This window comes from Hemitrygon akajei, chromosome 17, assembly GCF_048418815.1.
Source record: "Hemitrygon akajei chromosome 17, sHemAka1.3, whole genome shotgun sequence".
Taxonomy (NCBI): Eukaryota; Metazoa; Chordata; class Chondrichthyes; order Myliobatiformes; family Dasyatidae; genus Hemitrygon; species Hemitrygon akajei.
Genome location: NC_133140.1, coordinates 35,044,913 through 35,061,812, shown reverse-complemented (window position 1 = coordinate 35,061,812; position 16,900 = coordinate 35,044,913). Strand labels below are relative to the sequence as shown.

Here is a 16,900-nt window from a genome sequence, read left to right as displayed (position 1 = left end):
ATTGCTCCATCGGCCAGAAAACACACCATCAAAATGTAAATCGCAGGCTCCAATTGCACGCAGCTTAGTAGCAGAATCATATTTGAAAGAAGATGTCAAAGTAGTTTTGCAAACTGTCTGAAGGGAGTTGCCTTTGGTCATGTTGTTTGTAGGCACCATCTTCTTCCACATCCAGAGAGACCTAGTCTTATGTCTTCATTGACCAAGTGTGTTCTTCACAATGCATTTTCACTTGTGTTGAGAATAGTTGATTAAAAAAGTGGAGACAAATATGTGAATCATAAACACAAAGTAGTCTGCAGATGCTGGAAATCCAACATCCATGGCCTCCTCGTGCCAAGGTGTGGCCACACTCATGGTGGAGGAGCAACTCATCATACTCCGTCTGGGTAGCCTCCAGCCTGATGGCAAAACATCGATTTCTCCTTCAGATAAATAAATATGCCCTCCCATTCCCCTCTCTGACCTTTTACCTCTTCTCACTTGCCTATTACTTTGCCCTGGGTCCCCTCCTCCTTCCCTTTCTCCAATGGTCCACTCTCCTCTCCAATCAGATTCCTTCTTCTCCAGCCCTTGACCTCTCCCACCTACCTGGCTTCACCTATCACCTTCCAGCTTTGAACTCACCTGGAAGCGAAGCCCTACTGTTCCCCTATATCGCGAATTTCCATTTCACCTGTGAGATGGCTTTCTGCAGATCATATCTGTAATTTTTGTAACTTTCTTCGTCTTTAGATTCGAATCAGAATCAGAATAAGAATCAGGTTTATTATTACTGGCAAGTGTTGTGGAATTTGCTAACAGCAGCAGTTTAATGCAATACATAATATAGAAGTAAATAAATAAATAGATTACAGTATATGCATATTGGAAATTTAAAAAATCATGCAAAAACAGAAATAATGTATATTGAAAAAATGAGGTAGTGTTCATGGGTTCAATGTCCATTTAGGAATTGGAGGGCAGAGGGGAAGAAGCTGTTCCTGAATCACTGAGTGTGTGCCTTCAGGCTTCTGTACCTCCTACCGGATGGTAACAGTGAGAAAAGTGCATGCCCTGGGTACTGGAGGTTCTTAATAATGGATGCTACCTTCCTGAGACATTTCTCCTTGAAGGTGTCCTGGGTACTTTGTAGGCTAGTACCCAAGATGGAACCGACTAAATTTACAACCCTCTGCAGCTTCTTTCGGTCCTGTGCAGTAGTCACTCTTCTCCACCCCCCCCCCCATACCAGACGGTGATGCAGCCTGTCAGAATGCTCTCCACAGTACATCTATAGAAGTTTTTGAGTGTATTTGTTGACATACCAAATCTCTTCAAACTCCTAATAAAGTATAGCCGCTGCCTTGCCTTCTTTATAATTGCATTGATATGTTGCGACCAGGTTAGATCCTCAGAGATCTTAATACCTAGGAAACTGAAACTGCTCACCCTCTCCACTTCTGATCCATCTATGAGGATTGGTACGTGTTCCTTCATCTTACCCTTCCTAAACTCCACAATCAGCTCTTTTGTCTTACTGACGTTGAGTGCAAGGTTGTTGCTGCGACACCACTCTACTAGTTGGCATATCTCATTCCTGTACACCCTCTCGTCACCACCTGAGATTCTACCAACAATGGTTGTATCATTAGCAAATTTATAGATGTCATTTGAGCTATGCCTAGCCACACAGTCATGGGTATATAGAGAGTAGAGCAGAGGGCTCAGCACACACCCCTGAGGTGCGCCAGTGTTGATCATCAGCAAGGAGGAGATGTTATCACCAATCCGTACTGATTGTGGTCTTCTGGTTAGGAAGTTAAGGATCCAAGTGCAGAGGAGGTACAGAGGCCCAAGTTTTGTAACTTCTCAATCAGGATGGTGGGAATGATGGTATTAAATACTGGGCTATAGTCGATGAACAGCATCCTGATGTAGGTGTTTGTGTTGTCCAGGTGGTCTAAAGCCGTGTGAAGAGTCTTTGAGATTGCATCTGCCGTTGACCTATTGTGGCCATAGGAAAATTGGAATGGGTCCAGGTCCTTGCAGAGGCAGGTGTTCAGTCTAGTCATGACCAACCTCTCAAAGCATTTAATCACTGTCGATGTGACTTCCACAGGGCGACAGTCATTAAGGCAGCTCACATTATTCTTCTGAGGCACTGGTATAATCGTTGGCTTTTTGAAGCAGTGGGAACTTCTGCCTGTGGCTGTGAGAGATGGAAAATGTCCGTAAATACTCCTGCCAGTTGGTTGGCACAGGTTTTCAGAGCCTTACCAGGTACACTGTTGGGGCCTTTCGCCTTATGAGGGTTCACCCTCTTTAAAGGCAGCGTAACATTGGCCTCAGAGACAGAGATCACAGGGTCAATGGGTGCAGCAGGGATCTTTACAGCTGTAGTTACATTCTCCCTTTGTAATAGCATGTTGTAATAGCCAGGAAGAAGCTATTGAATATTTCTTAAACGCAGACAAGGTATTTCTGACCTGTTAAAACATAGAAATGTAGAAAACCTGTAGCACAATACAAAGTAGGTGATTGGAAATTTCAGTTCCAAATTTCACAGACGTTGCTGGATAATTTCAGGGATACTTTGGCTAGAATTATTGCCTTACCACAGACTATATATAGAGGAGGAAGGAGCCTTCACAATTCCTTTTGTAAATGGTCTGTTGAATGTGTATTCAGAGCCTAAAGCGAAGACATAATGCTAAGAATTTATGAGGCATTGGGCAGACAGCATTTGGATTATCATAACCAGTTTTAGAAAGGATCTGCTGGCATTGGAAAGGGTCCAGAGTAGATTCACGAGAATGATCGCAGGAATGAGAACTGTTTGATAGCTCTTGGCCTGTGCTCACTGGAGTTTAGATCTCATTGAAACCTATCAACTATTGAAAGGCCTAGATAGAGTGAATGTGGAGAGGAGGTTTCCTATAGTAGGGGAGTCTAGGACCAGAGGGCACAGACTCGGAATTGAAGGACATCCCTTTTGAAGAGATGTGGAAGAATTTCTTCAGCCAGTGGGTGAAGAATCTGTGGAATTCATTGCTACAAATGGGAGTGGAGGCCAGGTTATTGGATATATTTAAATTGGAGGTTGATGGGTTCTTGATTAATGGGGGTGTCAAAGTTTATGGGGAGAAGGCAGAAGAATGAAGCTGAGAGGGAAAGTAAATCAGCTGTGATGGAAAGGCAGAGCAAACTTGATGGGCTGATTGCTTAATTCTTCTCTTTTGTTTTATGAATTACTAAACACTTATAGATATTTGCACCATTGTTATTGTTCTGATGAGAGGAAGGTACTTTCCTGAAGGAACTGCTGAGTCTAGTAACCATCTATCCAGTCATTCACGAACTGGAAGCCAATTAATTCCTTTGTACACCATCAAAATAGCTTGTGTAAAGGGGTTAAGCAACATTTAGAAGTGAACACCAACGTTATTCACGGTAGTTTTCTGTTTTCTGCTTAGCCATTTATCTGAACTATTGTGAACTCTAGCGTGAGAAGAACAAACATCATTCCAGACTGGTCAGCAGACATCTTATCAGATCCTTGAGGAGTTTAATGTTGTGAAATAATTGATTACTTTTCTTGTTCCCACCAAAAAAATGACAAGGTTAAAAATTGTACATTTTGATGGTTTCATTAGCTGGTTATAATGGATGGATAAAAAAAGATATTGTTTGACTTGTGTATTGAATAAGTCCTTCCTTAAGTCAGTCTCTGTACTGATTGAAACACAGAAAACTTTATTCATCACGTTGGTGTAATTGTATAGTCCTAGGAAGCATTAGCCCATTAAAGTCAATGTTGACGTTTATTATTGCACATCATAGCACAGCAACGACAGTCTGCAAACAACAGGTACTTTGAAACCATTCTTGGCTGTAGGCTAAACTTTATTAAAAGCAGCTGTTTTATTGTTTAGATGAATGTGCAGTTTCCATGGAGAAACATGTGTTTACCAGAGTCATGCCCTGGACGTAGCTGAACTTTCATTTCCTTTGGGTGCTTCACCCATAAGTATCAAAGATGCCAAAGAATCTCATACACTTTATTGATTCTTCAAGTATCTTATCTTTGAAAAATTCTCCAAGAACAAGATATATTTAGCTTTAGGCTGACACTACAGTCGCTGGGTTAAATTTTCCCATTCTGGATGCCATGATGAAATCACAAATGCACTGCCAAGGGTTTCCCGTAAGCTGCCTGCTGCCTGCAAGGAGGTGTTCATGCTGGATAATGACACCACAATGTAAATTTATCCTTCTGTCATGTGAACATTTCCAATCATTTGTGAACAACAAAGAAAACAATAATCATCAATCTAGGTTGTTAAAAACAGGGGAAGAACTCTTGGTAAATAGTACTGTGGTTTATTAGCATCATAGTAATTTTTGAGCATGTCATTTTTTAAATTCAAACTTATTTAGATGAATAATATTACGTAAGCACCAATGCAGTTCATTATACTGCTTGCTATTTTAGCTTTCTGTCCATGTGATGTTATGGAATCGGATACGTGGTGGTGGCAGAGGCAGATACACTCGAGACTTTTCAGAGGTGTTTAGATGGACACATGAATGTGGGGAAAATGGAAGGAGACAGACATTGTGTGCACAGAGAGGATTAGTTTAGTTAGCCATTTAGTTTACTAATTTAATTGGTTCGGCATAACATCATAGCCTGATCCTGTGCTGTACTGTTCTCCGTTTTATGTATTTTGTAGTTTTACTCTTTACACAAAGCATTAAGGATGTGTAACAGAGCAGTCTACTTCCAAATTTAAAGTGTGCTAAGGAGGGTGGAAACTATTTGTACAAAGTTTCAATACTAAACGTACGAGGAGTAATTGATAAGTTTGTGGCTAAGGTAGAAGGAATCAATTTTAGAAAATCTAGCAAATTTATTTTTCAACATAGTCCCCTCCTACATTTACACACATAGTCCAGTGGTTGTAGAGCATACAGATCTTGGACCTCCAGAAAGTGTCCACAGCAGGGGTGATTGATAAGTTTGTGGCCTAAGGTAGAAGGAGATGAGTTATACAGCTCTTGTTACATGCACATGCAGACCAACTCTTTGAGTGATTATGTAGAAAGTTTGAAGTTAATAACTCATCTCCTTCTACTTTAGGCCACGAACTTATCAATCAATCTTGATGAGTTAGTAACTTCAACCTTTCTGCATAATCACTGAAACAGTTGACCTGCATGTGCATGTAACGAGAGCTGTATAACTCATCGCCTTCTACCTTAGGCCACGAACTTATCAATCAGCCCTGCTGTGGACACTTTCTGGAGGTAAAAGATCCGTATGCTCCACGACCGCTGGACTAAGTGTGTAAATGTAGGAGGGACCTATGTTAAAAATAAATGCACTAGGTTTTTTAAAAGTGACTCCTTCTACCTTAGCCACGAACTTATCAATTACCCCTCATACCAATTGATCCTACTATGCTCCTATATCACTATCAAGAAAGACTTAATTTTGCATAAAAACTATCACTACCAAAAATCTCGTTAAAATAGCATAACTCATTCATCTGCCAATAATCTTATGAGCTGGGTGATGTCAGGTAATGGTATCTCACTGAGTCCCAGTCATTTACAGAGGCATACTTATGAGGTTCCCCTCCCGATGATTTCGGGTGATTATTCATTACACAATGGTTAGAGCATGAAATTTATTCCAGCATGTCTGCTTTGGTATCCTGTGCTGTACCATTATGTGGTGTTAATCTAAAAAGGATGCAAGAAGTAAAGTGAGGATATTAAAGCCTTTAGCTCCAACACAGGGCAAATAGTGATAGAGGCTGGATAAATTTAAACACGTTGTTTCCAGTTTGAAACTTTGATGTATTTCCTTGGTGCTGACATATTGAGAATTTTGAAGCTATCATACAGTATTGCAGGGACTTTGTTGGCATTGACAAATATTAAATAAGGAACAAAGTTTTCAAATTGTGCTCTCAGAGATTTGACACTGAGATTCATAAAGTTTCTATACTATAAAATTTAGCAACTCCAGCTTGCAGTATGTTGCCACATAGGCCATTAGCTGGAACGCTACATAGAACTCCAGCAATACCAGCCTATCAAAGCAAAACTGCTTCTGAACTTGGAGCCTTCACCTTACAGTTAGATAAGTAGGTAAGTAAATATCAGTAATCTAAGTCTAATATTAAAGTAATTATTTCCAAGTTATGTTTGAAACTACAAATATATTATTTTTTATAATGGAGATATGAAATGCATTTCCATTATGTACTTTAACATCCTTAACAGATAAAATGTAATTAATACTTTTGGGTAAAAACACAAAATGCTGGCAGAACTCAGCAGGCCAGACAGCATCTATGGGAGGAGGTAGTGACGACAGGGTTTCGGCCCGAAACGTCGTCAGTACCTCCTCCCATAGATGCTGTCTGGCCTGCTGAGTTCTGCCAGCATTTTGTGTTTTTATTTATTTCCAGCATCTGCAGATTCACTCGTGTTGCCTTTAATACTTTTGGGCTTATTTTCTCATTCTTATGTGGCTGCAGACACATAATTGTGTTAACACAAAAGTTCTGTTAATGCTATGGAGCTTGAGGTTGTGGGACAGTTACGTGTGGAGTTTAAATGCCAGACTAAAAAAGTAAGCAGAGGAAAAATTGACATATAAATTTGATTTAGGAGGGTTACAACTTCCAAATTTTAAGAATTATTATAAAGCAAATCAACTTAGATTTATTGCGTCTTTTTTTGATGAAGAAAAGCCGGCATGGATTAGAATAGAATTAGATAAGATAGGAGAAAACATACCAGAAGATTTTTTATATAAATGGGAATCCAAATGGATACGTGGAAAAAAAAGAATCTCCTATATTAAGACACTTGATTGATTTATGGAATAAGGGAAATATGGACAATGAGATAAAGAAATCTTTATTAGCAAAAAGAACTCTAATTCAAAATAGACTTATTCCTTTTACAATGGATAATAAACTTTTACATAATTGGTTCCAAAAGGGGATTAAATATATAGGTGATTGTTTTGAAGGAGGTATATTGATGTCGTTTGATCAATTAAAAAATAAATATAAAATATCAAATAACACTCTTTTCTGTTATTTTCAATTAAAGGCTTATTTATGAGAAAAGCTGGGACAAACAATGTTGATGCCAAAACCTAGTGAAATAGAAATATTAATTCAAAATGGAAAAATTTAAAAAATTACATCTTGTATGTATAATTTGATTCAAAAACAGACAATTAAATCAGGAATTCATAAATCAAGACAAAAATGGGAATCTGATTTGAATGTTAAAATTGATGGAAAAAACTGGTCAAGATTATATTCTGATAGTATGAGAAATAAAATAAATGTTTGACTTAGATTAATACAATATAATTTTTTACATCAATTATATATAACACCACAGAAAATAAATAGATTAAATTCAAATATGTCTGACCAATGTTTTCGATGTAATCAAGAAATTGGTACTTTTTTACATTCTACTTGGTCTTGTTTTAAAATTCAACCATTTTGGATAAATCTAAGACTTTTATTGGAACAAATTACTGGAGTACAACTCCCACATAGTCCGGTATTATTTTTATTAGGAGACATTGAAGGGACAATACCGAAACTTAAATTGACTAAGTATCAGAAAAAATTTATAAAAATTGCATTGGCAGTAGCCAAAAAAGTCATCGCAGTTACTTGGAAATCTGATTTATATTTAACTATGGATTGTTGGAATAATGAAATACACAGTTGTATTCCACTTGAAAAAATTACATACAATCTAAGAAATGAATATGATATATTTTTGAAAATTTGGCTCCCATACTTACAAAAGATAGGATTAAATACATAGGTCCTTTGAAGATAAAATTATAAAGTAATTGGGGAAAGTAAAAATAAATATTAAAATTATTTTGAACTCCATGGAGCATGTGGGGATCCTCCGATATCCAGGCAATCTTTCTCTTCTTTTTTTTCTTTCTTTAGATAAGGGTTAAGGGGGGGAGGGTTAATATTATTTTTCTCACTATTTCATCATCTCTTTTATTCTTGTAATTTTCTAAAATTTATTAAATAAAAAAAAAGTAAGCAGGGCCTGTCAGAACTAGAGATCACACTTGGTCACACTTAGTCACTTGACAAGAGCCAACAGAAAGAAGTTAGGTTTAACTGGAGTGGGCCATTGTGGGAGTGGTCCAGTGTGGGAGTGGGCCAGTGTTGGAGTGGGCCAGTGTGTGAGTGGGCCAGTGTGTGAGTGGCCAGTGTGGGAGTGGCCAGTGTGGGAGTGGGCCAGTGTTGGAGTGGGCCAGTGTGTGAGTGGCCAGTGTGGGAGTGGCCAGTGTGGGAGTGGGCCAGTGTTGGAGTGGGCCAGTGTGTGAGTGGCCAGTGTGGGAGTGGCCAGTGTGGGAGTGGCCAGTGTGGGAGTGGGCCAGTGTGGGAGTGGGCCAGTGTGTGAGTGGCCAGTGTGGGAGTGGCCAGTGTGGGAGTGGGCCATTGTGGGAGTGGGCCAGTGTGGGAGTGGGCCAGTGTGTGAGTGGCCAGTGTGGGAGTGGCCAGTGTGGGAGTGGGCCAGTGTGGGAGTGGGCCAGTGTGTGAGTGGGCCATTGTGGGAGTGGGCCAGTGTGGGAGTGGGCCAGTGTGGGAGTGGGCCAGTGTGGGTGTGGGCCAGTGTGGGAGTGGGCCAGTGTTGGAGTGGGCCAGTGTGTGAGTGGCCAGTGTTGGAGTGGACATTGTGGGAGTGGGTCAATGTTAGATTGGTGAGCTGAAGCTATGGCTCAAGAAGTTTTTGCAAGGAGAGGCAGAGGCTGAGGCATATTTCCGGTAAGTAAGTAAGTAAGTAAGTAAGTAAGTTAGTTTCTTTCTTTCTTTCTTTCTTTCTTTCTTTCTTTCTTTCTTTCTTTCTTTCTTTCTTTCTTTCTTTCTTTCTTTCTTTCTTTCTTTCTTTCTTTCTCTCTTTCTTTCTCTCTTTCTTTCCTTTCAATTTGAGCATTGGGAATGACAGTCAGGACAGTAGAGCTTCTCCTGCAGGATGTGGGAGAACATGGAGACCTCCAGTGTCCTGGGCAACTACACCTGCAAGAAGTACATCCAGCTGTAGCTTCTTACAGACCGTGTTAGAGAACTGGAGCTGGACAGCCTTCTGATTATTCAGGAGAAGGAGGGGCTGATTGACAGGAGATACAGGGAGATGAAGTGCAGGACACAGGCAACTGGGTGACCGTCAGGAGAGGAGAAAGAGAATAGGGAGCCTGTGCAAGACATTCCTAAGGCTGTTTCCATCAATAACAGGTTTGGATACTGTATTTGTAGCAGAGGAAAGTCACAGTCACTGAATCTGTCTCTGTACCTTAGAAGCAAAGCGGGAAGGGAGTTAAGAGGCAAACAAGTGATAGTGGATTCATTGGTTAGGGCAACAGACAGGCGGTTACGTGGGTAAAAACAAGATTCCCAGATAAAAGGATGCCTCACAGGTGCCAGGGCCAGGGACATCTCAGATCAAGTCCATAACTTTCTTAAGGAGGAGGTACCAATGACATGAGCAGGAATGGTGATGAGGTCCTGCAAACTGAGCTCAGTGAGTTAAAGGACGTGACTTCCAGAGTACTGATCTCAATGTTGCTACAGATGCCACGTGCTAGTGAGGCTGGATATAAGAAGATAGTGTGCGAGGGGGTTTCAGAGTTTTGGAACGGGACTCTCTTCCAGGGAGCTGGGACCTGTACAAACGGGATAGTTTGCACCTGAACTGGAGGGGGACCAGTATCCTTGAGAGAAGGTTTGCTAGTGCTGCACAGGAAGATTTAAATGAGAGCTGCAAAGGGATGGGAAGCAGAGTGCCAGGGGAGGTAGAAGAGTGGCTGTGGAGAAAGTAGATGTTCAGCCCACGTACAACGACAGGTACTGAAAGATCAAATGTGGCACGACTAATTCTGAGTTGCACCTATTTCAATACAGGGAGCATTGTAAATAAGACAGGTGAGCTTAGTGGCGTCACAGATAGATAGGAGTGTAAGATCTTTTATTAAATCGGCTTTCATAAATCAGAGTACTGTGTCTAGGAGTTGGGATGTTTTGTTGAAGTTGTATAAGACATTAGTGAGGCAAAACTTGGAGTGTTGTGTGCAGTTCTGGTCACCGATCTACAGGAAAGCTATCTGTTACAAATGAGGAGCAACTCTGATGGGCAGAAGGGTGCAAAGTTGTCCCCCCCCTTTTTGAGAATCGCAAAATTGCTACTATTTCGGGTCTGATACCAAGGAAATGAGAGAGAGACAACGCAGAGATACACAAAAGTGGAATGTCTCCTCCTAAACAAAAGCGGAATGGAACCACTGATTACCACTATTGTCTCTTGGAGAAGGATTGTGTATTGAGTACTGTTCTATTCATTGAAACCCCTCGGGGGCAACCAGAGTGGTCTGGTTGATGGGTTGCATCATCCCAACCTGATTGACACCTGAGACCCCGTGAGTGGGGATAAAAATAGGGTCTGGGGAAACACCCCTCAGATGCACCAGGAGAGAGGCTACGAGACCGGTGGGGGCTTGTGTGTGTGTCCACCCTTGCCTGGGTGACGAGTCCACCATGGAAGAACGGTCTAGCTAAAGGAAGGAGGGGTCATACGTGAATGGCCACAACAACAACGCATAGACAGATCAAGATCGTAAAGGAAAGTCGGCAAGTCAATAGCTGTTACTCTCTCTCTCTCTCTCTCTCTCTCTCTCCAACAATTGCAACACAGCAACCAACAACTACTGCAGCCTGCATGAACTGAACTGAACTTTATATTTCCATCGGACAATTCATTATCCCCGAGACAACGATAGAGCTTATTTCTTATTGATTATTATTATACCCGCACTTGTATGTTTAGTATTGATGACGTATATTATCTGTATATTTGCATTGATATTATTTTTGTGTATTTTTACTAATAAATACTGTTAAAAATAGTATCACCGGACTCCAACGGATACTCCTATCTTTGCTGGTAAGATACCCAGTTACGGGGTTCATAACATATCAATAAGATTGAAAGAGTTCAGAGAAAATTTACAAGGATGAGGACCTGAGTTACAGGGAAAGGTTGAATAGGTTAGGATTTTATTCCCTGGAGCATGGGCAAATGAAGAGAGATGTGACAGAGAAATACAAAATGATGAGGGGTATAGATAGGGTAAATGCAAGCAGGCCTTTCCCACTGGGGTCAGGTGAGACTAGAACTAGAGGTCATAGGTTAAGGGTGAGAGGTGAAATATTTAAGAGGATCTTAAGGGGGAGCTTTTTTACTCAGAGGGTTGTGCGAGTGTGTAACGAGTTGCCAGCTGAGTGGTGGATGTGGGTTCAACGGCAGACTAACAGTTCAGTACAGACTAGATGGGCTGAAGGGCCTGTTTCTGTGCTGTAGTGCTCTATGACTCCAGCACTCTATTCTGCTGATGCTGGAAATATTGAGCAATGCACAAAAAGTGCTGGAGGAACTCAGCAAGTCGGGCAGCATCCATGGAGAGGAATTCACAACTGACATTTCGGTCTGAGAGTCTTCATCAAGACAGATCATCAGTCCTGATGAAGGATCTTGGCCTTAAACATCGATTGTTTATACTCCTCCAAAAATGCTGGCTGACTTGCAAAGTTCCTCCAATAGTTTGTGTGTGTTGCACAAAATATTCCATTTATGTTTAACATAGGCATTAAATGTTTATTTTTACAGGACTAATTTCTACATAAATTATATAAAGATTTAGCATAAATCTGGTGTTTCCATACTGAAAATCATGTTATATATTATAATTACTTTCAACTAAAAGCTTGTTAAAGCTGAATGACTATATATTTTACTAAGTCTTCAGCAGGTTAACCAAACCATTTCCCCCATTTACAACAAGCCAAATAAACCAGAAATAACTTTTAACATGATTTCCCTTTTGCCTTTTCATCATATGTTCCAGCTCCTTTGTAGGCTCCCACATAACCTGTATTCTCTAATATGTCCTCTCGCCCAATCTTCCCTTTGCCTTTTCCACCTTCATCAAACCGTTCCTTGTGGGAGCCTGTATACTTGGACGCGTCAGTCAGCCTGTTAACAGCACCAGTCTTCGTTACTTTCTAAAAACAAAATAAAACTTTGTTAAAAGAAGAAAATTAAGTTAGAAGTTCATTTCATCCACTTTGTTATTTTCTGATCCAGTCAGGCCCACACCTGGGTTCATGACCAGCTCATAAGACAGTGACAATTATAGAATCATCATAATCAGAATCGCCTTTATTAACTCCAACATATGTTGTGAAATTTCATGTTCTGTGGCAGCATTTGGCCCTTTGAGACTGTTCCACCATTGGATATGATCGATAATTCCCGATTGATTATTCAGTCAACTGATAAGGGGTTTTGATCCAAAATGTCAACTGTTTATTTCCCTGCTAAGATGTCACCTGACCTGTTGAGTTCCTTTTTGTTCTAGGTTCCACACATCTGCAATCTTTGTGTTGCTATTCAAATTCTGTAATGTACGTATTCCGTTTTCTTCCTGTATATCTTGACCCCCTCTAGCCCCAAGGAGAATATCTAACTTGTTCTTAACTCTGTTCAATGATATGATTTTAGCTACACTGCGGAATTCCTTACTCTCTGAACAGCCTGTCCTCATTCAAATAACAGATGGAATGTACATGCATGTTAATCCATTACTCATAGGGATTTTATTAGGAAATACAATGTCTGTGATGAAATCACATAAAGAATTGGCAACAAATGTCACAGATACATGATTATTTTTGTAATTTTTTTTCAAGTTCATCATCAAACAAACATTTCCATAAGATGTATTTCAGATACAGTACATATATATCATATATTCATATTTGCTACAAATCTCCACATAATATTTATCTGAGGTATACACTTATAGAAAAGAGTGGAAAGAAAGAACAAGCAAAAGGAGAAAACTATGTGTAAGTAGGGAGTGATATTTTTTTACAACATATTCATTGACTTGTGAGAATAAAATCAGGCCTATGAGGTGTTATCTAGTTAAACCATTTTTCCCAGTATGAATCAAATTGTTCCAACTTATGATTAACAGATGCTGTTTGTTATCTTCTCCATTTTGTAAATGTCCATTGTAATTTACATCCATGCGTTCAAGGTTGGGCTCTCCTGTGATAACCATTTCCTAGTAAAAGTCTTTTTACCAGCCACCAGCAGTATATTCATTAAATATTTATCTCTTTTCAACCATTCTTGAGGTATATACCCAAAATATATGGTTTTACTTTCTAAGGGTATTTCACATTATTGGAGTATAAAAGTTGCATTGTTTGCTGTGTAACCAAAACTATGTAGTCAGCTTTGAACTTGCTATTTGCTATGCATGTATCCAATTTAGTAGGAGAATGAAATCTTAAGAATGTAGAAGGTAATGGTGTGTTAATGAGAGGTAGCTAAGAGATGTAGAGTAGAACAGGATTAAGTCAATGGGTAGAAACAATAGTGGCAGATGTACTTGTGATACGCAACTGTAGACCAATTGGATGTGCTAATGCAACTAAACTAGGAGATTGCTATAAAAAATGCTATGTACAAGGATCGGTGGGCAATCAGTGACTAGCTCAATGACTGTCTCAGCTTTGATTTGCAAATTAAAGTTTAATACTTCTTGAAGAATATTCTGTGTCTCCTGGTCGTTTGTGGGGCACGAGAAACCACGACAACATTTAAAGATGTCTTGTAGGGCATTATGTATCCCACTCCAATAGTCTTTGATAACGGGGCATTCCCAGAAAATATGATAATGGTTTGCATTTTGATTTCCACAATTTCTCCAGCAAACAGGCAGGTTACTATCATAATGGGATTTCTGAGAGGGTGTAATAAAATATCAAGATTTTCCATCCAAACTCCCTCCATTTCTGTGAACTGGTACACTTCCACTGATGTTATTGCCCATTCTTCCTCAGATATAATTATCCCTCCTTCCTTCTCCCATTTTGTTTTAATGTATGAAGTTAAATGTGTTTCAAGATTTGACAAACCCTTATGCACGCTTGAAATGATTCTACTACCGTTATCTGAATTTTATGCTTTCCTAAATAGCTCTATCAAACATGTACTTGCCTTGGTTACATTTTTAACCCTCCCATTAACATACCGTCGCATCTGCAAATAACGATAAAAGTCTTGTTTTTCTAATAAGTGTTTCTCTTTAAGCATTTCAAAACTAAACAGTGTTCCTTCTTTCATTATATTGCATAGAACTGTTATTCCTTTAGCTGTCCAGTCCTTAAATCTAGCATCCAGTTTATTCGGCATAAAATCCGAGTCATATGCACACCATTTAAGAATTGCAATATCTCCCTCTAGTTTATATTCTTTTATAACAGTTTTCCATATTTTAAGAGTCCATTTCACCCATGGGTTATCAATTGTATTTATGTAACTTTGCAGGTTGCTAGCAGCCAAAATTGCCTGTATGGGGATGGAAAGTATCCTCTCCTCAATGTTTTTCCATTGAGCGTCATATGATGGGTTGCACCAACATATCACAGCTCTCAACTGTGCTGCAAAATAATAATCTCTAAGAGAAGGTAGGCCCCATTCCCCTTTTCCTTGGCTAATTGCAAAGTTTTGAGACGAACTCTAGGCCTTTTACCTTGCCGTATATATCTTGATAACATCTTGTTCCATTCATTGAATTGATTTTGGTTAATCTCTCTAATGGTAGGGTCTGAAAAAGATATAACAGTCTGGGCAGTATATTCATTTTAATGGATTCAATCCTTGAACTGAGACTAAAAAAAGGAATTAGGTTCCATCTTGTTATATCTTCCTTAATTTTTTATATATAGGCGGATAATTGCATTTTGATAATTCGGCCAAATCTTTTGGGATAATGTTGCCCAAATATTTGAAAGACTCTGTTTGCCATGCCCAGGGATATCTACTTTCAATTTCTCTTGGTGGGCTATAGTTATATGAAAGTAATTGGGTTTTATCTATGTTGATCTTGTATCCTGATAATTGTCCATATTGTTCAAAGGATTGCATCGATTTAGGTAAAGAGTATGTTGGTTGCCCTAGATAGATCAAAATGTCATCCGCATAACAGGCCAATTTATGCTCTGTCCCTTTAATAGTAATTTTGCTGATATCTTCATTTTGTCTGATGTATTGAGCTAGTGGTTCCAGATATAATACGAAGAGTAGCAGTGACCATGCACAACCCTGTCTCGAGCCCCTTTCTAGGGTAAAACTATTCGATAGTTATCTATTGATTTTAATCCTAGCAGTGGGATTGTCATATATATAGTTTTAATAATTGTGTCATGTAAACCAAATCTATGTAAAACTCTGTAAAGAAAATTCCAATTAACCAAATCAAATGCCTTTTCAGCATCCACGCTTATCACTATTGCTTTAATTTTATTTTAGTGTCCTTCGTATATTGTCTTGTGTTTGGCGTTGTTGTATAAAGCCTGTCTGATCATTATGTATCAGTGTAGGTAGAAACTCTTCTAATCGTTTGGCCATGATGGAGGTAGATAATCTATAATCTACATTAAGAACAGATATTGGTCTAAATGACCCACATTCCATTTTATCCTCGCCTTCTTTCAGTGTAGCTGAGATTATCACCTCCTTCCAGCTGGGTGGCGTTTGTGCCTTTTTTAGAGCTCAGTTCAGCGTGGGGTTTACTCAGGAATTAACTCATTTTTAAATTCTTTATACCACACTGCCATATATCCATCTGATCCTGGTGACTTGCTTAATTTAAGCCTACTAATTGCAGTTTCAACTTCAGTTATGTCAGCAGTCATCATTCTATTTTGCTCTTCACTTAAAGTGGGTAACTCTAGAGAATTCAGGAAGGTATCAATTTGGTTTATGCTTCCCCCGGAACTTTGGAATATAGAGTTTTGTAAAATACTTCAAAAGCTTCTTGAATTTCACTTAGCTTATTTTTTTATCACTTTTGTTCTTGGATCCCTAATTCTATGAATTGTATTTTCTGCTATCTTTTTTTTTTCAGTTTCCACACCAGTATCTTCATAGATTTAGATCCACTTTCATAGTGTCTCTGTTTCAGAAACATTAGATTTTTCCTGATTTCTTGTCTAGCCAAACTATTAATTTCATTCCTAATTTTTTAGAAATTTCCTCTAATGTGTCCTGTGCCAAACTCAATTTGTGTTTTTTTCTAGCTCCTTCAACTTATTTTGTAATTCCTCTAATGTTTTATTCCTTATTTTTCTCTAGATGAAGTTATCACTATAATTTTTACTCTTAAGACAGCCTTCAGAGTCTCCCATAGAATGGGAGGTGAAACCTCTCAATTATCATTGAATTCTAAGTAAAGACCAATTTCTTTTTTAATTTGTTCCTTAAAATAGGGATCATTAATTAGACTTGAATGTAGTTTCCAAATAGTATTCTTTGGTTGTAGGTCAAAATCAACAGATAAATATATAGGTGCATGATCTGTTACGTCTATTGTCCCAATTCCACAGGTGTTTATTTTGTCTTTATCTTTTCCAAATGTTATGAAATAGTCTATTCTTGAATATAAAGAACAGGGAACAGAATAATGAGTGTAATCCCTTCTGTCGGGGAAAAGGTCCCTCCATGTATCAATTAAACCAATGTCCTTAAAAAGTGTGTTAAATTTCTTATGAAAGGACTTTGGTTCATAGGCTTTTCTATTGGAAGAGTGTAACTTTGGTTGTAATTGTCAGTTTAAGTCTCCCCCACATATCAAGAGACCTTCTTTTTCCTTTACCATAATATTAGTAATTTTCTGGAAGAAACTAATATTACTTCCTGGGGGTGCGTATATATTCAATAGAGTAACTGAGTTTCCATCTATTATCCCCTTATCAGAATATATCTGCCCTCCTTATCT

General features: G+C 38.9%; 1 protein-coding gene across 1 annotated transcript in view; it reads right to left on the bottom strand.

Annotated features, from left to right (window-relative positions):
- Positions 1 to 6,445: 6,445 nt before the first annotated feature.
- LOC140740592 (tubulin polymerization-promoting protein family member 3-like) overlaps positions 6,446 to 16,900 on the bottom strand; it is a 35,612-nt gene continuing 25,157 nt past the window's right edge. The window contains exon 4 of the mRNA XM_073069879.1: positions 6,446 to 12,110. Within this exon, the coding sequence (XP_072925980.1) occupies positions 11,913 to 12,110 (198 nt within the window). The 3' untranslated portion in view covers positions 6,446 to 11,912. The remainder of the gene's footprint in view (positions 12,111 to 16,900) is intronic.